Source organism: Lissotriton vulgaris, unplaced genomic scaffold (genome assembly GCF_964263255.1).
Source record: "Lissotriton vulgaris unplaced genomic scaffold, aLisVul1.2 SCAFFOLD_3404, whole genome shotgun sequence".
Classification (NCBI taxonomy): Eukaryota; Metazoa; Chordata; class Amphibia; order Caudata; family Salamandridae; genus Lissotriton; species Lissotriton vulgaris.
This window is the reverse complement of record NW_028240625.1, coordinates 153,600-171,577: the sequence shown is the minus strand read 5'-3', so window position 1 is coordinate 171,577 and position 17,978 is coordinate 153,600. Positions and strand designations below refer to the sequence as shown.

Genomic DNA, 17,978 nt, shown 5'->3' with positions numbered 1-17,978 from the left:
GTGTGTGTGTCAGGGTGCACTATTCCAGTATGTGCGGCCTATGTCCGACCGCACTAAGAGCGCCCTATGAATAATGCATTGTTTACAGTCTGTGTCTGGCTGCACTGAGCTCAAGATATGCTATTTACAGAGAGGGTTACGTGTCTGCGGTGAGCACATGATACCAATTGTGCAGGAGTAGTTATCCCCACGGCTACACCAAGCTGACAATGTATATCATGATCATGAAAACAGAGAGATACCTATACGCTTCATCAGGGCCCAGTATCTCAGTGCAAACGTAAACCTAGTGAAAGATGCAATTTATAATGTGGTGAAATGTGTACAGTCACTTATTCAAGAGGGGAGGGTGTCACAAGGAAGTAGTGAGTTGTGTCTGAGAGCAAATGTGAGGGATCTGGGAGGAGCATCCCCTGTTCGTGTGCAGCTGGGCACTGCAATGGACAGGCTGTATGAATGTGGGTGCTGAATCTGTCTTCTGTGTCTGCATCCAGTGCTATAAGCAATGCCAGAGGCAGATGAAGTGGGGGGAATTGTCATCTTTGGGGTCGTAGTCACAACACCGTGTGTGACTGGCGTTGCACAGAAGGAGGTACCCGTTATTGGTAGCATGGAATCCGCAAGGTACTTTGGCCACTTACTGCTTGTTGGTGTCACAAAATGCATTTAGAGCATGCAGGCTCTGAGGGCAAGAAAATGTGCTGTGTCAATAGTTCCGATGCAGCGAATAATGTGTCGTTACTTACCGGTAATCTTCATTATCGCAATTAAGGTCCTCCTAGTCCCAGTCCTTACACTAATGAGGCGACCCGCCTCCCGACAGCCCATCTACAATACTATAAAAACCCCTCCCATTCACCGCCATGCTTGTAAGTAACAAGACCAGACACAACCATAGCGGTATTGAGGAAGCAGGACTGGGATGGCGAGCACCTTTCCGGTGTAATGAAGATTACCGGTGAGTAAAAACGACCCATTGCCCCCTCATTTGTCCCAGTCCTTACATTAGTGAGGACCTGACAAGCCCAAACACCAAGAAAGAGCAGGACACCAGGGATCCATGCACTTTGTAAAGTTGAATCAAAAACAAAGTCTGAGACAAAGCAGCGTTCAGAACAGCAACAGCAAAATTGCCCACAGAGGCATGTAAGACATTGAGGTGATAACAGTATGATGCGACTGCCCTACATGAGGGCCGCCCTACAAAGTTCCAGGATGAAAATACACCAGCCGCTTCAGCCAAGGAAGCAGACACAGACCAAGTGGAACGCCCCTGGACCTGAGTCGGACAATACATATACACCGACTTATCAGACTGGCAAAGGGCCAAGCGCACCCACCGACCGATCGTGGCCTTTTAGCCATGTTGTACAGCAGGTGGCTGTGCAGAACAGTTAAAAGTAAAGTTATAAAAAAAGCGCTTTGACGCAGTCAGCACTGGAGCAGCATCATTGCGATTTTTATTTTCAGGTGGAAGAGCGGGATGGGCAAGCAAGGATGGGGGTCAGGGAGTATGGACAAGCAAGAATAGAGGAATGGGGAGAAGGGGATAGCAACATGGAGAAGTTATGGGTGGGAGGGAAAAGTAGCAACATTAGTTACAAAAATGACACTTCAATCAAGTCGCAATTCGCGAACAAACACCACTTAAATGTAATGAGCCTGTGCTTGGTCCATGCACTAGAGAAAGGAACAGAAGTGACACATGGCCTCTGCTGGGCATTTAGGATGCAGCAAAGCAGAGTGGCACAGACTCCAACAAATGGTAAGCAATGGGTAGGTTGCAAGCCCAATACCGCATACAAAACAGTCGAGCTAGCGAGAGTTCATATTCATGTGCGGTCACAGGCTCGAACCTAGAAATTAAGCAAAATCAATAATGATGCGGACCACATGGAGACACTTTCTACTTCCATTGAAAAGCGCGGGCATGTCACACTTGAGTTGACTCCGCTGAGAAATATCCATTTGTGTAAAAGCTAAAGCTGGGTGGTCTGCTCAGAGTACTCTGAGCACTCCCTTGGTCATGAAAAACGTGGAACTGGAAAAAGTGGGGAGAGTCTGTGTGCCATTTGAATGCACACTATTTAGATGGGGGCTGTAGACCCACTGTCTTCAATTTCAGAACCCACCAGCGGCAGGAATGCTTACAATGCACTTCCACTGACTGCATAAGCTGTCTTTAGCCTCCATCTTGTGTCATAGCATCCTATGGGCACCGAAAATGGATCCCACTGGCTTCAGTACTCATACTCCTATGTACACAGAGCCCTACTACTCCATCTGAGCTACACATACACTACCTATGCGCTTGATATACGGACAGAGTGTCAGCGTAATCTTTCGGACATTCACTTAACACATGAACTTTATATGAGCAGGCCAGAAGACCACTCTCTCACTGATGCAGAGAAAAGGTCTGGTCACACGATCAATCTGAAAACAAGGTACTCTGCCTCCACCTTCATTTCATGTGCCGCACCCTCGGCAATAATCCTCTGTCTAATAGGGAGGTACACTTGGTCCAGCCCTACCGGCCACAAGGCAGGTCCTGGACCTCACAGAGTCAAGGATAGGTTTAGACATCTGCCCACATGTCAGATTACAGTAAATAAAAGTCAGGGTACCAGATACACAAGCAATGCACAGTCAAGACAAGGGCCCACTTCTTGCAGTCATCAAGGCAAAACTACTACAGACTATTGCATATGGAAGTGTGGTTCATCACGAGAAAAGCACGCTATTATTAGACAAAATTCAAACACGAGTCTACAAAAGAGTATTCCACTTGCCATGCGATGCCTCGCCTGCCCAAGTATGCCTCGAGTTTGGATTACAACAACAACAACTACACAAAAGATATGACACAATTACATTTTGGTACAAAACATGGCTGAATCGGGATCTAGATATCAACTCTGCACTCTGGGAAGGTCTGCAAAATGATCCAAATCACATTAGGCAAAATATTTAAATTCCTCACTGAAAATAACTAAGATGGAGGCCCACTGGCAACGGAACCTACCATGGACATCTTTTCAAAAGCTCATGAAGAAAGCTGCAAAAGCTCACTCATTAATTGAAGACAAAGCAATTCTAAGCCGACGTGCGCATGCATGGATGGTTTTACAAGCATAGAAGAGGTCTGAGCCAGCAGCATATCTGGCCCTAACATTCCCACTGCATCTGAAAACTAAGGGGCCCAATTAGGGTGTCGGGCGGATTGCCCCCGCCAGGCTGGCGATAGCCACCGCTGGCCTCGGTGGGCAATTTGCCCGACATCCTGTCCTGAATTCCCTCCGCCATATTAGAAGGGCGGGGGGACTGTGGCGGACTGAAAGACCGTCCAGCGCTTTTCCGCCCTGGTCGCCTTGCGGCCGGGGCAGGAAAGGATTAATATGGTGGCGGTGTCTAATAGACACCACCAGCCATATTAGGATATCCCAAATCAGAGGCCTTTCCGTGGCAGGGATGCCGCCATGGAAAGGCATGCGGTCTTCACTCTGGGGGCCCCCTGTGTGCCCCCAGCGTGAAGGAGAGGTGGGGGGTGCACACGGGGGGGTACCTGTGGTAACCCCCTTCATTTGCATAAACAAAGCAGCAGGCACCGCGCGGCGCCTGCCGCTTTGTTTATGCAAATGCTGTAATGCATTTTTAGCATTGTAGCGGGCGGTGCAGAGAGCACTGCCCGCCACAATACTAAAAATGCAGGATGTGCCCGCCACTGTGACGGGCACATCCTAATACCCCCCACGGGACCCTCGCCCTTATGGGGGCGGTCCCATTCCCCGCTAGGATGACATCCTAATAGGTCCCTAAGAATTTGGAGTCGCGCATGGGGATCAACCGATGTGGAGGACCCCAGGCCGAAAACATTGCGATCTATGTGGAGCAGCAGTTCAGGATTTTATGCATTTGATATGTATCTGCCCGGGGCTAGGGCGCAGCCGTCAGGATTTGCTCAAGAGGAAGTTTAATGAAAAAGGCATTCGTACCTGCAGATCGGCAATATTAATGACTATGGATTCAAAGGACCCACAATTAATTTGTCAAATACTCAAATTTTTAACCCACCTTGAGAAATTGAAGAAAGAATAATGTCTCAACATCTGCGGATCATGTTAAATCGCAAATTAACTTTTAAATTTGATATTTACTGTATATATTTAATCTTTTTTATAGCATTTGAAAGTAATATGTGTTATATTATGCCTTGGAATATTGTAATGGTTTTAATTAACTACACAATAAACTATTTACTTACAGTGCCACGCAGAAGACATTCCCTCTCCAAAAATTGGCAATTTGCACTTGATCATGTTGAAAATTTCACTTTATTTACAGTTTCTCCATAATGTAACTAACTTCCATGATTTATAATGACCTCACATCGTGCACACCACCAGTCGCATCATCATTCCTCTAATTTTCAAACTCATGGACTTCTGTCAAAGGTGGATTTCTTTTTTGCTTTTCTTTTATCCTGAACCTTATGATTTGACGTGAATACCATTAATTTGTCTCTAATGGACTCATGTCATATATCTGTGAGCTCAACCCTGGCCAGTAAATTCTAAGACCTTTTGGCCACCGACAATGCCGTAAAGTGACCTGAGGGTTAATGTATCGAAGGGCTTTACCTCTTCTGTGTCTATGGAGAAATGAGTTGACGCATCAGGACCTTCCTTCCATTGGTGAGAATAGAGCTGCGCCAGGTGGATAGTAAACCCATTGTAAAAGGGCCAACCGTCGAGCCTCAAGCAGCACTAGGGTCAATGGCGTGAACTAGTCCAGAACAGAAACTCCACTTCAGGCCACACCAAACCCTCCAGTTACAGCTGGAGGTGCTCAGAATACTGCACATGACCCCCAGCTCCACCACTGGAACAGCATGAAGAGTCAACCAATGGAAATAAATAAAGTAGCCACCATTCTCACACACAGCACCTTGGCAACATAATAGGTGAAAATTAAAAACCTGGCCACCATTGACCCTTACGCCACCATCTGTGATGCCTGTTTCTAGAGAACGAGCAGTCAGTCTCCTTTCGATCTTAGCGTAGGATCGCAGTGCACTGAGTGAATGGGATTGGAGCACCGCGCTTGGCACAGACAATGCAACAACCATGTATGCAGGTCTCCGTCAGGATGGCATGCATTGCGGCACCCATGCCCATGCTGCCCGCAATACCTGCTGACAGCTCGCGTATCCTTCCACTTGCACCCGCTGCTTCACATTATGCATACCATTGTTTACAACTCACTGCTGCAGGAAGATTGGAAGTCATCAGCTGAGGCCGACATCTGATAAAGAATAGTATCGCCCAAGCCAAGCACAAGCCACAATTGGCTGAACCAAAATTACGACTGAAGCTAGGGCTAGCTAGAGATGTCATACACCGGAATGACCCGAAGTACTAAGATATCACGCAATAAACCCTACAAGGTCCCTCATTTGCACAATCCGATGCACAACATCAGGTTGCATCATCATCACAGTTGTTTCATTCCCACACATGCACCACTGCCATCAAAAACTCTAGTGCATTACATGACCTCCTTGAATAGGAGGGAAGGGGTTAAATATACCCATTATTAGTACATTGGAAGGTTGAGAGCTCCATTGAGTAGTTCCAGGCCTATAATGGCTTCCGCTGCCACCTTCCATTATTTGTCTTTTTGTTTCTCCCTTTTTAATTTAGAACATCCTACCCTCAGTGGGTGAAATGTTCTAATAGCCTTTTCGCCCTTCTGCCTTGGGCTATATCAGTTGTTAAAGGCCCTCTCCCTTGTTATAGGCCCTCGCATGTGGCTCAGGCCTATAACTCGGGTTCAGGGCCTTTAACAACATGTTTAGCCCTCGGCAGCGGGCAATAAGGCTATATATATATAGTTCCGCTCCTCGTTGAGAATTGAGTACTCGTTCATGCCGGCAAATACTTAACTGGTCCAGCACCTTCAACCCAACTGCCACACGCCACATTTCGCCTTAGCATTGAACCTCCAGTGACTTCCTAACCAGAAGCTTGTCAGGGAGAAGACCCTTAAAAGTGAGGCCGATGACTGATATAACATCTGAAGCAGTCCTCTTCTGTGGGGGGAGCTCAGTCTCTCCTTGACGGCATCAGTGTGCATGCGGAGTCCTCCAAGTCGCATAGCTACATAATAAACAGCAAGTTTGTGTTCCATGCTTTATAGAACGACAGTCACCAGTTTCTTGTCCTCTTGGTATTGTTAGAGCCGCAGAAGTGGATACTGTCTTCAAGAGACCGGATTCCCAAAGGAGAAGTCTCCGAATGGAGGGCGGGTTGGTGACCTTCCACTGATCTAGGTGAGTGTACTCATGTTGAAACTTTTTCGATGTGTTCACTGACCCCCTGGGGAGGCTCTGTTCTCCCCAGTGGATGGAAGGCCCTGGTGCATCAACTTCTTTTTCCATAGACACAGAATAGGTAAAGCCCTTGGACAGATCAACCTCCAGGTGCCTTGATGTGTTTGTGCCTGTGTCCATGTTTGTGTCTTCATGTCCTTAAGATGCAGGTTGTTGCCTGCTGGACCCTGGGGGCCTGTGACTCAGCCTCTGGGAGGTTGCGCCTTCAGACCTACAACAGACCTCGCGACTATGACACGTCATTCTTCAGGACCTGACATGTCACACGACGCATCAGGGGAGGAAGAAGCACTTTTACCAACAACACAACAAAATGAATCCATACCTTCGAGTGTCTGGCTGAAGTCGGTGGCTGGGCCGGTGTTGGCTGACCGCTTGGGGTTCTGGGTCAAGGCGTTCTGGCGGGTCCAGTCAAAGTTGTCCATCTGATCCTGAGCAAATCCACAAATCTTCTCGTCTTCAAAGCGACAGGTGTTATCTAAGAGAGTTAAAAAAAACAAGGTTGTCAGTGCTGCTCTCAGGGCTCCTGAACAAGGGTTCATCATATCACACTCACTCACTGTGGGTCCTGCAACCCTATGCCCCATCTCAGTTCTTCAGTCACCAGCAGCCAGTGAACTACTATAGCATGCTACTGGGGGCTGTTGCTGCTAAATCACAGCCTATACACAGAAGAGTCCAGAGACAGTAACATGAAGAGGTCTGTCTGTGTTCTTTGCAGTGACCATGCTGTAGGTTTTTGAGGTGCCATACTTGTATGCATCCTTATCGGAACTGACTCCCCGGCTCAGCCTTAGGGTGACAGTGGGTCGCCCTGCAACATCTTGTGTGCTCTGGGACACATTCACACTAAATCTATTGTCCACGAAAGCTAGGTGGGTGGGTGTTTTCAGGAGTCATCCTAAGGCAAAAGCTCTGTGCAAACAGCTCTCTGTGTCTCTCAGCCTTCTCATAGGTGGAGCCTTTTAGTAACACAACTTCTCTTCCCTCATCTGTTATAATGATAACATCTGACGCAAAACCACAGACTGGGCCCGCTGTCCTGGTCTGTGCTGCAGTGCACCTTTCATTGAGTGTGCTGGTCTGCATTTAGTGTGCCTTTCATTGGGTGCCATGGTCTGCAATTCATTGTGCCTTTCATTGAGTGTCCTGGTCCACACTGCAGTGCACTTTCATACAGTGTCCCTTTTCCTCTGCAGTGCACCTTTCACTGGGTGCCCTAGTTTGCACTGCAGTGCACCTTTCATTGGGTATCCTGGTCTGCACTGCAGGACACCTTTCATACAGTCTGTTGTTTCCTCTGCAGTACACCTTTCATTGTGTGCCTTGGTCTGCGCTGCAGTGCAACTTTCATTGGGTGCCCTGGTCTGCACCACATTGTGCCTTTCATTGAGTATCCTGGTTTGTACTGCAGTGCACCTTTCATCCAGTGTACTGTTTCATCTGCATTGCACCTTTCATTGGATGCTCTGGTCTGCACTGCAGTGCACCTTTCATCCAGTGTACTGTTTCCTCTGCATTGCACCTTTCATTGGATGCTCTGGTCTGCACTGCAGTGCACCTTTCATCCAGTGTACTGTTTCCTCTGCATTGCACCTTTCATTGGATGCTCTGGTCTGCACTGCAGTGCACCTTTCATCCAGTGTACTGTTTCCTCTGCATTGCACCTTTCATTGGATGCTCTGGTCTGCACTGCAGTGCACCTTTCATAGAGTGTCCTGGTCTGCACTGCAGTGCACCTTTCATGCAGTGTCCTGTTTCATCTGCAGTGCACCTTTCATTGGGTGCCCTGATCTGCACTGCAGTGCACCTTTCATTGGGTGCCCTGGTCTGCACTGCATAGTGCCTTGGGTTCTCCATTGAAAAACATAAGCACAGCCAAAGCGTTTCACCTTAACAAAGGCTTCCTCAAGGCAGCTTCATCCATCCACTAGAGTCTGCCAATCTGGATGAGCAAATTTGCACTGCACAATCAAACAAGCATGTGCAATGCAATAGGTCTCGCATTTGCGAGAGTCTGAGCTATTGGTATTGTAAATGACAATGCCTTTTATTTATGTGTTTTGAAAACATGCAAACATACACACACTTCTTACTTATAGTCTCTACTTATGAGAAGCAAGGCTGGCAGTAAAAGAGGCGCAGTTATTGCTAGCGTTGCTTTTCATAAGCAACGACTATAAGTATAAAGTGTGTGTGTACGCACTGCATGAAGGTTTTGTAAAACATAAATAAAAGGGATTGTTATTCACAATGCCAATAGTTTGTGTAACATGCAGTGTTTACATTTAAAGAAATGCATTGAAAACAATAGATTAAGACTCTTATGCAAACAAAAAGTCCAGTTTGTATGAACGGTTCTTAAGATAAGTCTTATTTTTGGGTTAGGGCGCGGATGGTTATATTTCAGTAAGTGATCTTATACATCACAATGTTAAGTATTTTTTGTGAGCCTAAATAACAACAACAAAAATTATCTATGCAGAAAATATTTGCATAATTTCTTAACTAACTTTGCAGAATATTTTGAGTTAAGTATTAATGTTTTGAAGACATAAAGTAAAACGCACACAAAGTAAATTGAATCCAACTAAGCATAGTTAAATCAAATGTATGAAACTGAGAAGGCAACAACACTCTTCAACTGATGCTCGTATTTGAATCACAGTGGGATAGTTCCAAGGATTTTTTTGGTCAAGCATGGTTTTGACCCTTGGGCACAAATAAACATTGAAAGATTAACTTATTTTTGTCAAAAAGCTTTTTCGTCCCTTACTCATTCATTCACCTTGAAAGGAGACCATTGAGAGGAATGTATATAAAGAAATGGCTAATTGAATATGCCAACATTTGATAACACTCAAGAACTTAGATTCTGCATATTTTTCAGCAGAAAAATGGGAAATGAATTTGTAATACTGCTGTTTCTCCATTTTTTAAATACTTTTGCCTTCTAAAAATCGATCTTTGCAATACAAATCGATATTATGTAATAATAACAAAGATGTCAATTGCTTTGTGTTGCCATTAGACCATATTACTGGTAATACAACGCTATATAAATATTTGCTACTATAACAACTAACTTGCATTGGAAAGAGCAGTAGCGGCCGGCATTGCTCGCTGTTGGGGGGCGGGTGCTAGGGGTCGTGGGGAAGGGGACCTCGCAGGTGGGTGTCGCAAGGGCGCGTTTTGCAGGGAAATTAAAAAAAAAATTAAATAAATTAAACGTACCTTTCCACCGGGTCCGCTTCTTCTCGGCTCCTGCTCTCCAGGAACAGAAAGCAGGCAGCCATGCTCCCTCCCCTAAGCCAATCACAATGCTGCAAGCACTGCTGTGATTAGTTGGGACGCTGCCCAGACAGGGGCTAATGGGGTGGCCATGTTCTCCATGCAGGCTGCTCAGCAGCCTGCATCGGGAACAGCAAAGTGCGCAAACTGGTTTGGGTGGCCCGCGAGGGCTGACCAAACAGTCTTTGCGCACTCAGGAGTGGGCATACCACCCTCCCCTGCCCTGCTCAAAGAGCAGAGCAGCCCCGACCCCTCCCCCCGCAATGTGCAAAGGAAACATAAAATGATAGTAACTTTTAGTTATTACCATTTTATGTTATGGCTTTCTCCCACTGTGAGAAAGAAGTGGGTCGGTGCTCCTCCGCCCTAGTGGAGCAGCCGCCCCTGGGAAAGAGGGATATTTTTGGATGGCAAATATAAAAAAAGAGAGGAACTAAAAACATGTGTGGTCTATCCTACTGCTAAACAAGGAGAGGTGCCATGTCAGCCTATGGGAAAAGACTGAGGGCCCCAGATCTCAAACTAAGGTCTTCCCAAGATGAAGAACAAATATGAGCTTTGTTTATGTACTAGTTCATGCCCTGCAAGTTTCACTTTACTGCACTGTCTTTTTTCTAGGAAATAAAAACAGTTTGAAGGAAATGTGCCATATTTTAATGGTTTAAAGTTTACTTGTTACTATTAATATCCACCATCCTATTTTCACTAATGCCCAGCCTCTATGTCATTATAAGATCACGTTAGAAGCTTTTTTGTTTTTTAATATCGACCTCCATGATTTCCCATGACAAATTTCCAATTAAGATATTGCATATGCTTCATACATATTTATCATAATCCACATGACCTTTATTTTCAGGGTCAAAGAGCTCTTTTGGAGGAAAATAGACATGTAACTGCTGTGGGTAATTATTTGGCACTGGAAACAGGATCTGCATTTTATAGTCACTTAGCCCTCATGTATTACATTAGCAACGCATTCACTGCATGGTTTTCTTCTAGCCGGTACTCTGGTAATTCCGGATCACTGGTGCGTTCAGCAAACAGTCTGTCTTGTCTTTCCGTTGGTCACTATGGGAATGCCTGAATGTGGTAAATGATTGTGTGACTGTGCTCAGGTTACACAACACAGCTGTGATTTAAGTCAATTGGTGTTTGACGAGATTAGCGAATACTGGTATAAATGTTACATATCACACCAAGCATTTCATTTGTGTTATATTTGTATTCGGGACAGCATTAAAGAAAAAATCCAAAGCGCCCTGTCCCGTTTTAAGATTGAGCAAATGAAAAAACGGAAAATAATAGGATAAACAATCCTTACTGTGTGCATGACTGCACCAAAATAAGTTTACCGCTGAGTTTTTGAGGGAGGAAAGAGTGTGGGAAATGTAGTTCACCGCAGGAGAGCGACTTAAATGCACCGCCAGCCATCAAATCCAAAACAAGCAGGATTACCATTGGAAAGACACCCCAACTTGCGCGAGTCCTACCAGAAGAAGCCCAATGCTGGGTAAAGGCACGAAGAGTAAATACAAGTAGCAACGAGTGGTAGCAGAAAGGAACATTTTTTTTATTAAATAGTGTTCTCCTACATGACATTGTGGTGGCGGTCTAGTGTTCTGTTTGCCGGAACCGGTAGGGCGGGACAGGAAGCGGAAGGCGGCCATTTTGGTTGTTGGCGCCGACCGTGGAAGAGAGCAGAAGTGGTTCCCGGCGCTCCGGTAATAAAGTTAACTCAACTGAAATTAAGTCTCCGTGTGGTAAAATTGAGCTTCTATAATGGCGACGAGGTCTGGGATGTGAAATCCGGCCCCACCCATCGGCGAGTTCTTATATTGAAGCGAACGGAACCTGCATTATAACCGGAGCGTGGCAGTGGACACGAGGCAGTCCCCGCATGGACTCAGCGCATAAGCCGAACAGAACAGCCATCAAGGCACGCCCACGCTAGCGATACCACAGGGGAAGTCTAGAGGCCACACCAACGGCAGGAAGGGGCACCATTGCACTGGGAGCCCGACTCGAGACGCAGCACGCTGACCTCTGACCAGAGGCCCACGCAGCACGCTGGCAGCGCGGCATCAACGCGGGGAAGGGTCAGGCACAGAGCAAAGGGGCAGTCTAAAAGAACGCCCAGCTAGTGAAGAAACAGCCAACAGCAGAGCAACCGATAGTGAGCAGAGTGAAGAAGACACAGACACGCAACCACCACCAGGGAGCCCGCCAGGCAAGCAAATTCCAGATCAAGCAGGCCCCAGAGGCGGCAACAAGATGGCTGCCCAGTCCACCTCCCTCACTCAAATGGTGCCATTTCTTTCGAAAGGGAGTGAACCAGAAATGCAGTGGGAAGACTGGAAGCGATACTTCCTCAACTATTTGGAAGCCTTGGAGGAAGAGGGTGAAGCACCGTTCTCGAGCCAGAGGAGAAAGAAGATACTACTGCACAATTTGGGTCCAGAGGGAATTAGAGTGTAAGATACCATAGTCAAGGGCACAAGAGACGCAGCAGACATGGATGTGTTTGGTCACACCATAGCTGACCTCGACGCGCACTACAGACCAGTGGTGTGTGTAGCGATTGACAGACACAACTTCTTCCAGAGAAAGCAGAAGAATGGAGAATCGGTGGACGAATATGTGGTGGCACTACAGAAATTAGCCTTGACGTGTAAGTTTGGCACGTTACATGACGACTTAATAAGAGACCAGATCATTATGCACACATCCAGCACTCATATCCAGGAGAAGCTGTGGGTTAACGGGGAGGCCCCCCTAAAGGAAGTCTGGGCCTTAGTGAAGAAGTCGGAGATGTCGAAGCGATGTGCGCAGGCTGCCAGGAAGGAGACAGGAGGAACACAAACCGTCTGCAAAATCATGACGCCGACAAAAAGTGAACGGGCGAAGCCGAGGGACCAACAAAGGGGCCAAGATGTGATAAGGACCTCCCACACCAGCCACACAGACCAGAGAACAAGCAGAGGTGGACGCCCGAGCTGTTACAGGTGTGGAAGCACGTCACACTTAGGTAACGACAAGGCGTGTCCGGCCTTTCGGGTGAAGTGCTCATTCTGCAGAGTGTTCGGGCACTATGAGAAAGTGTGCCGCAGAAAAACAAAGGGAGCCATGATCAAATACGTGGACCAAGAACAACGAGAAGAAGCAGGGAGCCACGAGGAGGAAGAGGACGTAGAGGAGATCCTCTACATCGATGTACAAGTACTGGAAATGGAAGGTGCAGAAACAGACAAACCCAAGCTGGACATGCACATAGGAGGTGTGCCCATAGAGATGATCGTTGACAGTGGTGCACCCATTACCATAATTCAGAGAAAGGAATGGGAAGAGAAGATTGGGTCACAAAGAGAAGACGAATTGCGCCCCATGGACTTGAGACCGGTAACGTACACGGGACAAAGGATTCCGATGTTGGGGTACTGCCCGTTACTGTTTGAATTTAGAGGCCGCCAAGCAAATTGCAAATTGTACATTGCCGAAAAGGGGCCGTCTGTGCTCAGCTGGAAGGACCAGGGGGCCCTGGGAATACTGTTGAATCCAGGTGGAGTGGAGAAAATCTTGCTCATGGACATAAAGGGAAAGGACAATGGTGAATCCTGGCACAAGGCATATCCCAAAGTGTTTAGTGGACAAATCGGGGAACTGACCAAGTACAAACACCTCATCAAACTGAAAGAGTGAGCGAAACCAGTGGTCCACAAAGTAAGGAATATCCCCTTCCGGAGTAGAGAAGCGGTGCAGGCGGAACTCGACAGACTCGAAGGAGAAGGGGTGATAAGGGCTATTGAGAGCGCAGAGTGGCTTTCACCCTTGGTGGTAGCACAAAAGCCTAATGGGAAAGTGTTAGACGGGACCTGGATGGTCGGCCGAGGACAAGGGGAGCGGTCTCCGGGGAGAACCGTCTCCAGCGATCGTACAGACAAGTAACTTCCCCCCCACAGATGGACACCACACAAGGATAAGATTTAACGTTCTTTATAAGCAATCTTGCGGTACGGTATAATGGTACAAGGAGGTCTGGACTCAGGGGTCCCCTCGATTCTTGTCTCTTGGAGGGGAAAGGGGGTAGCGGGACAGTTTTATTACCAATCTGGTAGTTGCGATGAGATGATGGATAGCTCACAATCCTCGAGCTCGGCGTTCTTGAAGGACGGGCCGCGGCAGCGCAGCAGGTCCCGGGGTGGTCGAAGGTGGCAACGGTCCGCGGCAGCGCCAGCAGGTCCCGACGAAGATGGTAGTTACAACGGGCCGCGGCAGCGCCAGCAGGTCCCGACGAGGATGAAGGTTGCAGAGGGCCGCGGCAGCGCCAGCGGCAGGACGACAGTTCACAAGGCAGGGCTGCGGCAGCGCCAGCAGTCCGTCAAGGATCAGTTCTTCTCGGTGTCTCTCGACTCCAGGATACAACTGCCTTCCTGCTCCGGAGCTGCCCCAGTTATAGGTCTGGCGGCCTTTGATGTCCGGACCCTCGCACTTGGAGGTCGGGAGGTCCGGGATGAGGGAGTCCAGACACCCAGCAGGGGGGTGGAGCCAGCGCCCGGGGAGGCTGGGGGCGATCGGCACCTGGCGGGGGAGAGTCATCGACACTTCTTTCTCCCATTGACCTGCCAAGTGGTCCGTTCACCTCCTGGGTGGATGGTGGTGCCGGGATGTCGGGGCCTGGCCAGGCCCAGGGTTGGGGTCGAGCTGAGGCCATGCGGCCTCGTGGTGCAGTGTCCAAGATGGCGGCCGGGCTGGGCAATGGTGCTGACGGTGGCCCGGGCCCGTGATACAGAGATGTCCGGGGGTAGGAGTCCCGTAGGGGACGGAGTGTGGGTTGCTTCTGTGGGTAGCACCTGGAGAGCTGATGTCCGGGCTCTGTCATGCGGGGGGGGAGCAAGCCCTTCATGTGGCCTGTCCAACATGTGTCCCCCCCCAGCTGAAGGCGGGAAGAGTCACCCATCTTCTTGGGGACTCTCCTCGTCGAGGCGGAAAAATCGTGACAGGCCATCCGCGTTGGCGTGATCCTGGCCAGGGCGGTGTTCCACAGTGAAGTCCATCCCTTGCAGGGAGATGGACCATCGCAAGAGTTTGGGATTCTCCCCCCGCATCTGCATTAGCCATTGCAGGGGGAGATGATCTGTTTGCACCCGAAAGTGGGTACCGAAGAGGTAGGGCCGGAGCTTCTTGAGGGCCCGTACCACTGCGAAGGCCTCCCTCTCGATGGTGCTCCAGCGCTGTTCTCGGGCCAACAGACGTCTGCTGATGAAGGCCACTGGTTGGTCGACTCCCTCGGTGTTCAGTTGGGAGAGGACGGCCCCAATGCCATGGTCGGAGGCATCAGTCTGGACGATGAACTCCCGGCTGTAGTCGGGAGCCTGGAGTACCGGGGCGGTGCACATGGCGACCTTCAGCTTCTCGAAGGCCGCTTGACAGTCGGGAGTCCAGTCGACTCTTTTTGGCTGGTTCTTAGATGTAAGTGCCGTGAGGGGCCCCACAATGCTGCCATAGTCCTTCACAAACCGCCGGTAGTATCCGGTGAGCCCCAAGAAGGCCCGGACCTCGGTTTGCGTTACGGGTGGTTGCCAGGACTGGATGGCAGCGATCTTGAGTTGGAGGGGGGCCACCAGACCGCTCCCCACTTGGTGTCCGAGGTAGGTCACGGACCCCTGGCCAATCTGGCATTTGCTGGCCTTGATTGTGAGGCCAGCCTGTTGGAGGGCCTGTAGGACCTCTCGGAGGTGGCGGAGGTGGTCTGACCAGTGGCGGCTGTAAACCGCGATATCGTCCAGGTAGGCAGCGCTGAACTCTTTGAGGCCCGCCAATACCTGGTTCACCAGGCGTTCAAAGGTTGCTGGAGCGTTTTTCATGCCGAATGGCATCACTTTGAAATGGTAGTGGCCATCCGGGGTGGAGAAAGCGGACCGTTCTTGCGCCCTGGGGGTGAGGCCGATCTGCCAGTAGCCCGCTGTCAGGTCGAAGATGCTGAGGTAGCGGGCAGCCCCCATGCGGTCGATCAGTTCATCGGCTCTAGGAATGGGGTGAGCGTCGGTCCGGGTGACAGCGTTCAGACCCCGATAGTCAACGCAGAATCGGAGCTCAGGGGTGGTGCCGGGGGCAGCAGCTTTGGGGACCAGTACGACTGGGCTGGCCCAGGGGCTGTCCGAGGGTTCGATGACTCCGAGTGTGAGCATCTTGGAGACTTCTTCTTGGATGCAGGCACGTACCCGATCTGGCACGCGGTACGCCCGATGTCTGATGGGGGGACTGTCCCCAGTGTCCACGTCGTGCAAGCACCAGGGGGTGACCCCTGGGGTGAGGGAAAATAGGGCTGCGAACTGCAGCAGGAGAGCCCGACAGTCTTGGCGCTGCTCTGAGGTCAGGGCATCTGACAGTCTGACCCCGTCTACTGAACCATCTTTTTCGCGGGTCCTCAGTAAGTCAGGGAGGGGCTCGGAGTCTTCTTCCGCTCCACTGTCTGTAGCCATCAGTAGGCTGAGCTCCGAGCGCACAAAGTGGGGTTTGAGTCTGTTGGCGTGGAGGACCCGGAGGGGGTTCCGGGGAGATTCCATGTCGATGAGATAGGTGACGGGGCTCTTGCGCTCGATCACCTTGAAGGGCCCCGTCCACTTATCCTGCAGGGCACAAGGTTCGGTGGGGGACATCACCCATACTTGCTGGCCAGGTACGAACTCTATGGAGGAGGCGTTCTGATCGTACCATTTCTTCATGTCCTCCTGACTGGCTTCAAGATTGGCTTTGGCGATTTCTCGGAACCGCCTGGTCTGATTGCGGAGGGTCAGGGGTACTTGTAGACGTCTGGAGGGGTTTTCAGGGGGGCCATCTCCCAACCTTCCTTGACTAGGCTGAGGGGCCCTCGAACAGGGTGTCCGTACAAGAGTTCGAAGGGGCTGAAGCCGAGGGACTTCTGAGGGACTTCTCGGTAGGCGAAGAGGAGGCACGGGAGGAGCACATCCCACTGGCGGCGGAGGGGCTCTTCCAACCCCATAATCATTCCTTTGAGTGTACGGTTGAACCGCTCAACCAGTCCGTTTCCTTGCGGGTGATAGGGGGTTGTGAATCGGTAGGTGACCCCGCACTGCTGCCAGAGGGATTTCATGTATTTTGAAATGAAGTTCGTGCCTCTGTCGCTGACGACTTCCCGGGGGAAGCCCACCCGGGAGAAGATCCCCATTAAGGCTCGGCCGACCACCGGTGCTGTTACAGTTCGAAGGGGGATGGCCTCGGGATAGCGGGTGGCATGGTCCACCAGTACCAGGATGAATCGATGCCCTTGTGCTGTTCGGGGGTCCAGGGGACCCACAATGTCTATTCCCACCTTTTCGAACGGGGTGGTAACCACCGGAAAGGGCTGCAGGGGTGCCTTGAGTTTGCGGCCACTCTTCCCGCTGGCCTGACAAGTGGGACAGGACCGGCAGTGGTTGAGTACGTCTTTTCTCATTTTGGGCCAGTAAAAGTGGGTCACCAGGCGGTTGTAGGTTTTGTCCTGACCCAAGTGTCCGGCCAGGGGGACGTCGTGGGCCAAGTTCAACAGGAAGTCTCTAAAACGGAGGGGCACCACCAACACTCGACTGGCCCCCAACTCGGCGATTCTTTGTTCGCTGTACAATAGATCATTGTCCCAATAGATCCAGTGGGCCCCGGCGGTATCTCCCGCGCTCTGGGCGAGGGCTTGTTGTCGTAGTCCCTCGAGGGAGGGACATGTCTTTTGCTCTTGACGGAATTGTTCCTGCGTGGGTCCCCCTTCTTGACGCCACTGAGCCAGGTCTGGGAGATCCTGGGGCTGAGCGAGTTCTTCTTGGGTTTGTTCCGGGGGGTCGGCGGGGTCGGCGTCCCCCACTGGAGCGATCGGGGGAGGAGGTGCTGGCCATTCGGGTTCTTCTGGTCGGGGGATGGCGCGGGCCGCCATGGACCGGGTGGTTACGCACGCCCAGTCCGGGAGGCCCAACATCCCCAGGTGCTCTCTTCTTTCTACGGCGGCCCACGGGGAACTCTCGAGATCATTCCCCAGGAGACAGTCCACGGGGGCATCATCGCGGACCGTCACCTTCAGCATGCCGGATACTCCTCCCCACTCGAAGGGGACGCAGGCCATCCGACACATGCTCTCCGAATTGTCGGCTGAACGGACGGGGCAGAGAACGTTTGGTATGATTTGCTCGGGGGTCACCAGGTGACAGCGGACGGCCGTCACACTGGCCCCCGTGTCACGTAGGGCTTCGGCCTTGCACCCATTTATGTTCACCCACTGACTGTATTTTCTGGTGTTGGCGGGTAGGGG

The 17,978-nt window shown here is 50.3% G+C and overlaps 1 protein-coding gene across 1 annotated transcript in view; it reads right to left on the bottom strand.

The window, feature by feature from the left end:
- The window catches only part of LOC147672927 (MAM domain-containing glycosylphosphatidylinositol anchor protein 1-like), a 157,573-nt gene that overhangs the window by 16,975 nt on the left and 122,620 nt on the right, over positions 1 to 17,978 (bottom strand). Inside the window, exon 4 of the mRNA XM_086947915.1 lies at positions 6,717 to 6,869. Within this exon, the coding sequence (XP_086804041.1) occupies positions 6,717 to 6,869 (153 nt within the window). The remainder of the gene's footprint in view (positions 1 to 6,716; positions 6,870 to 17,978) is intronic.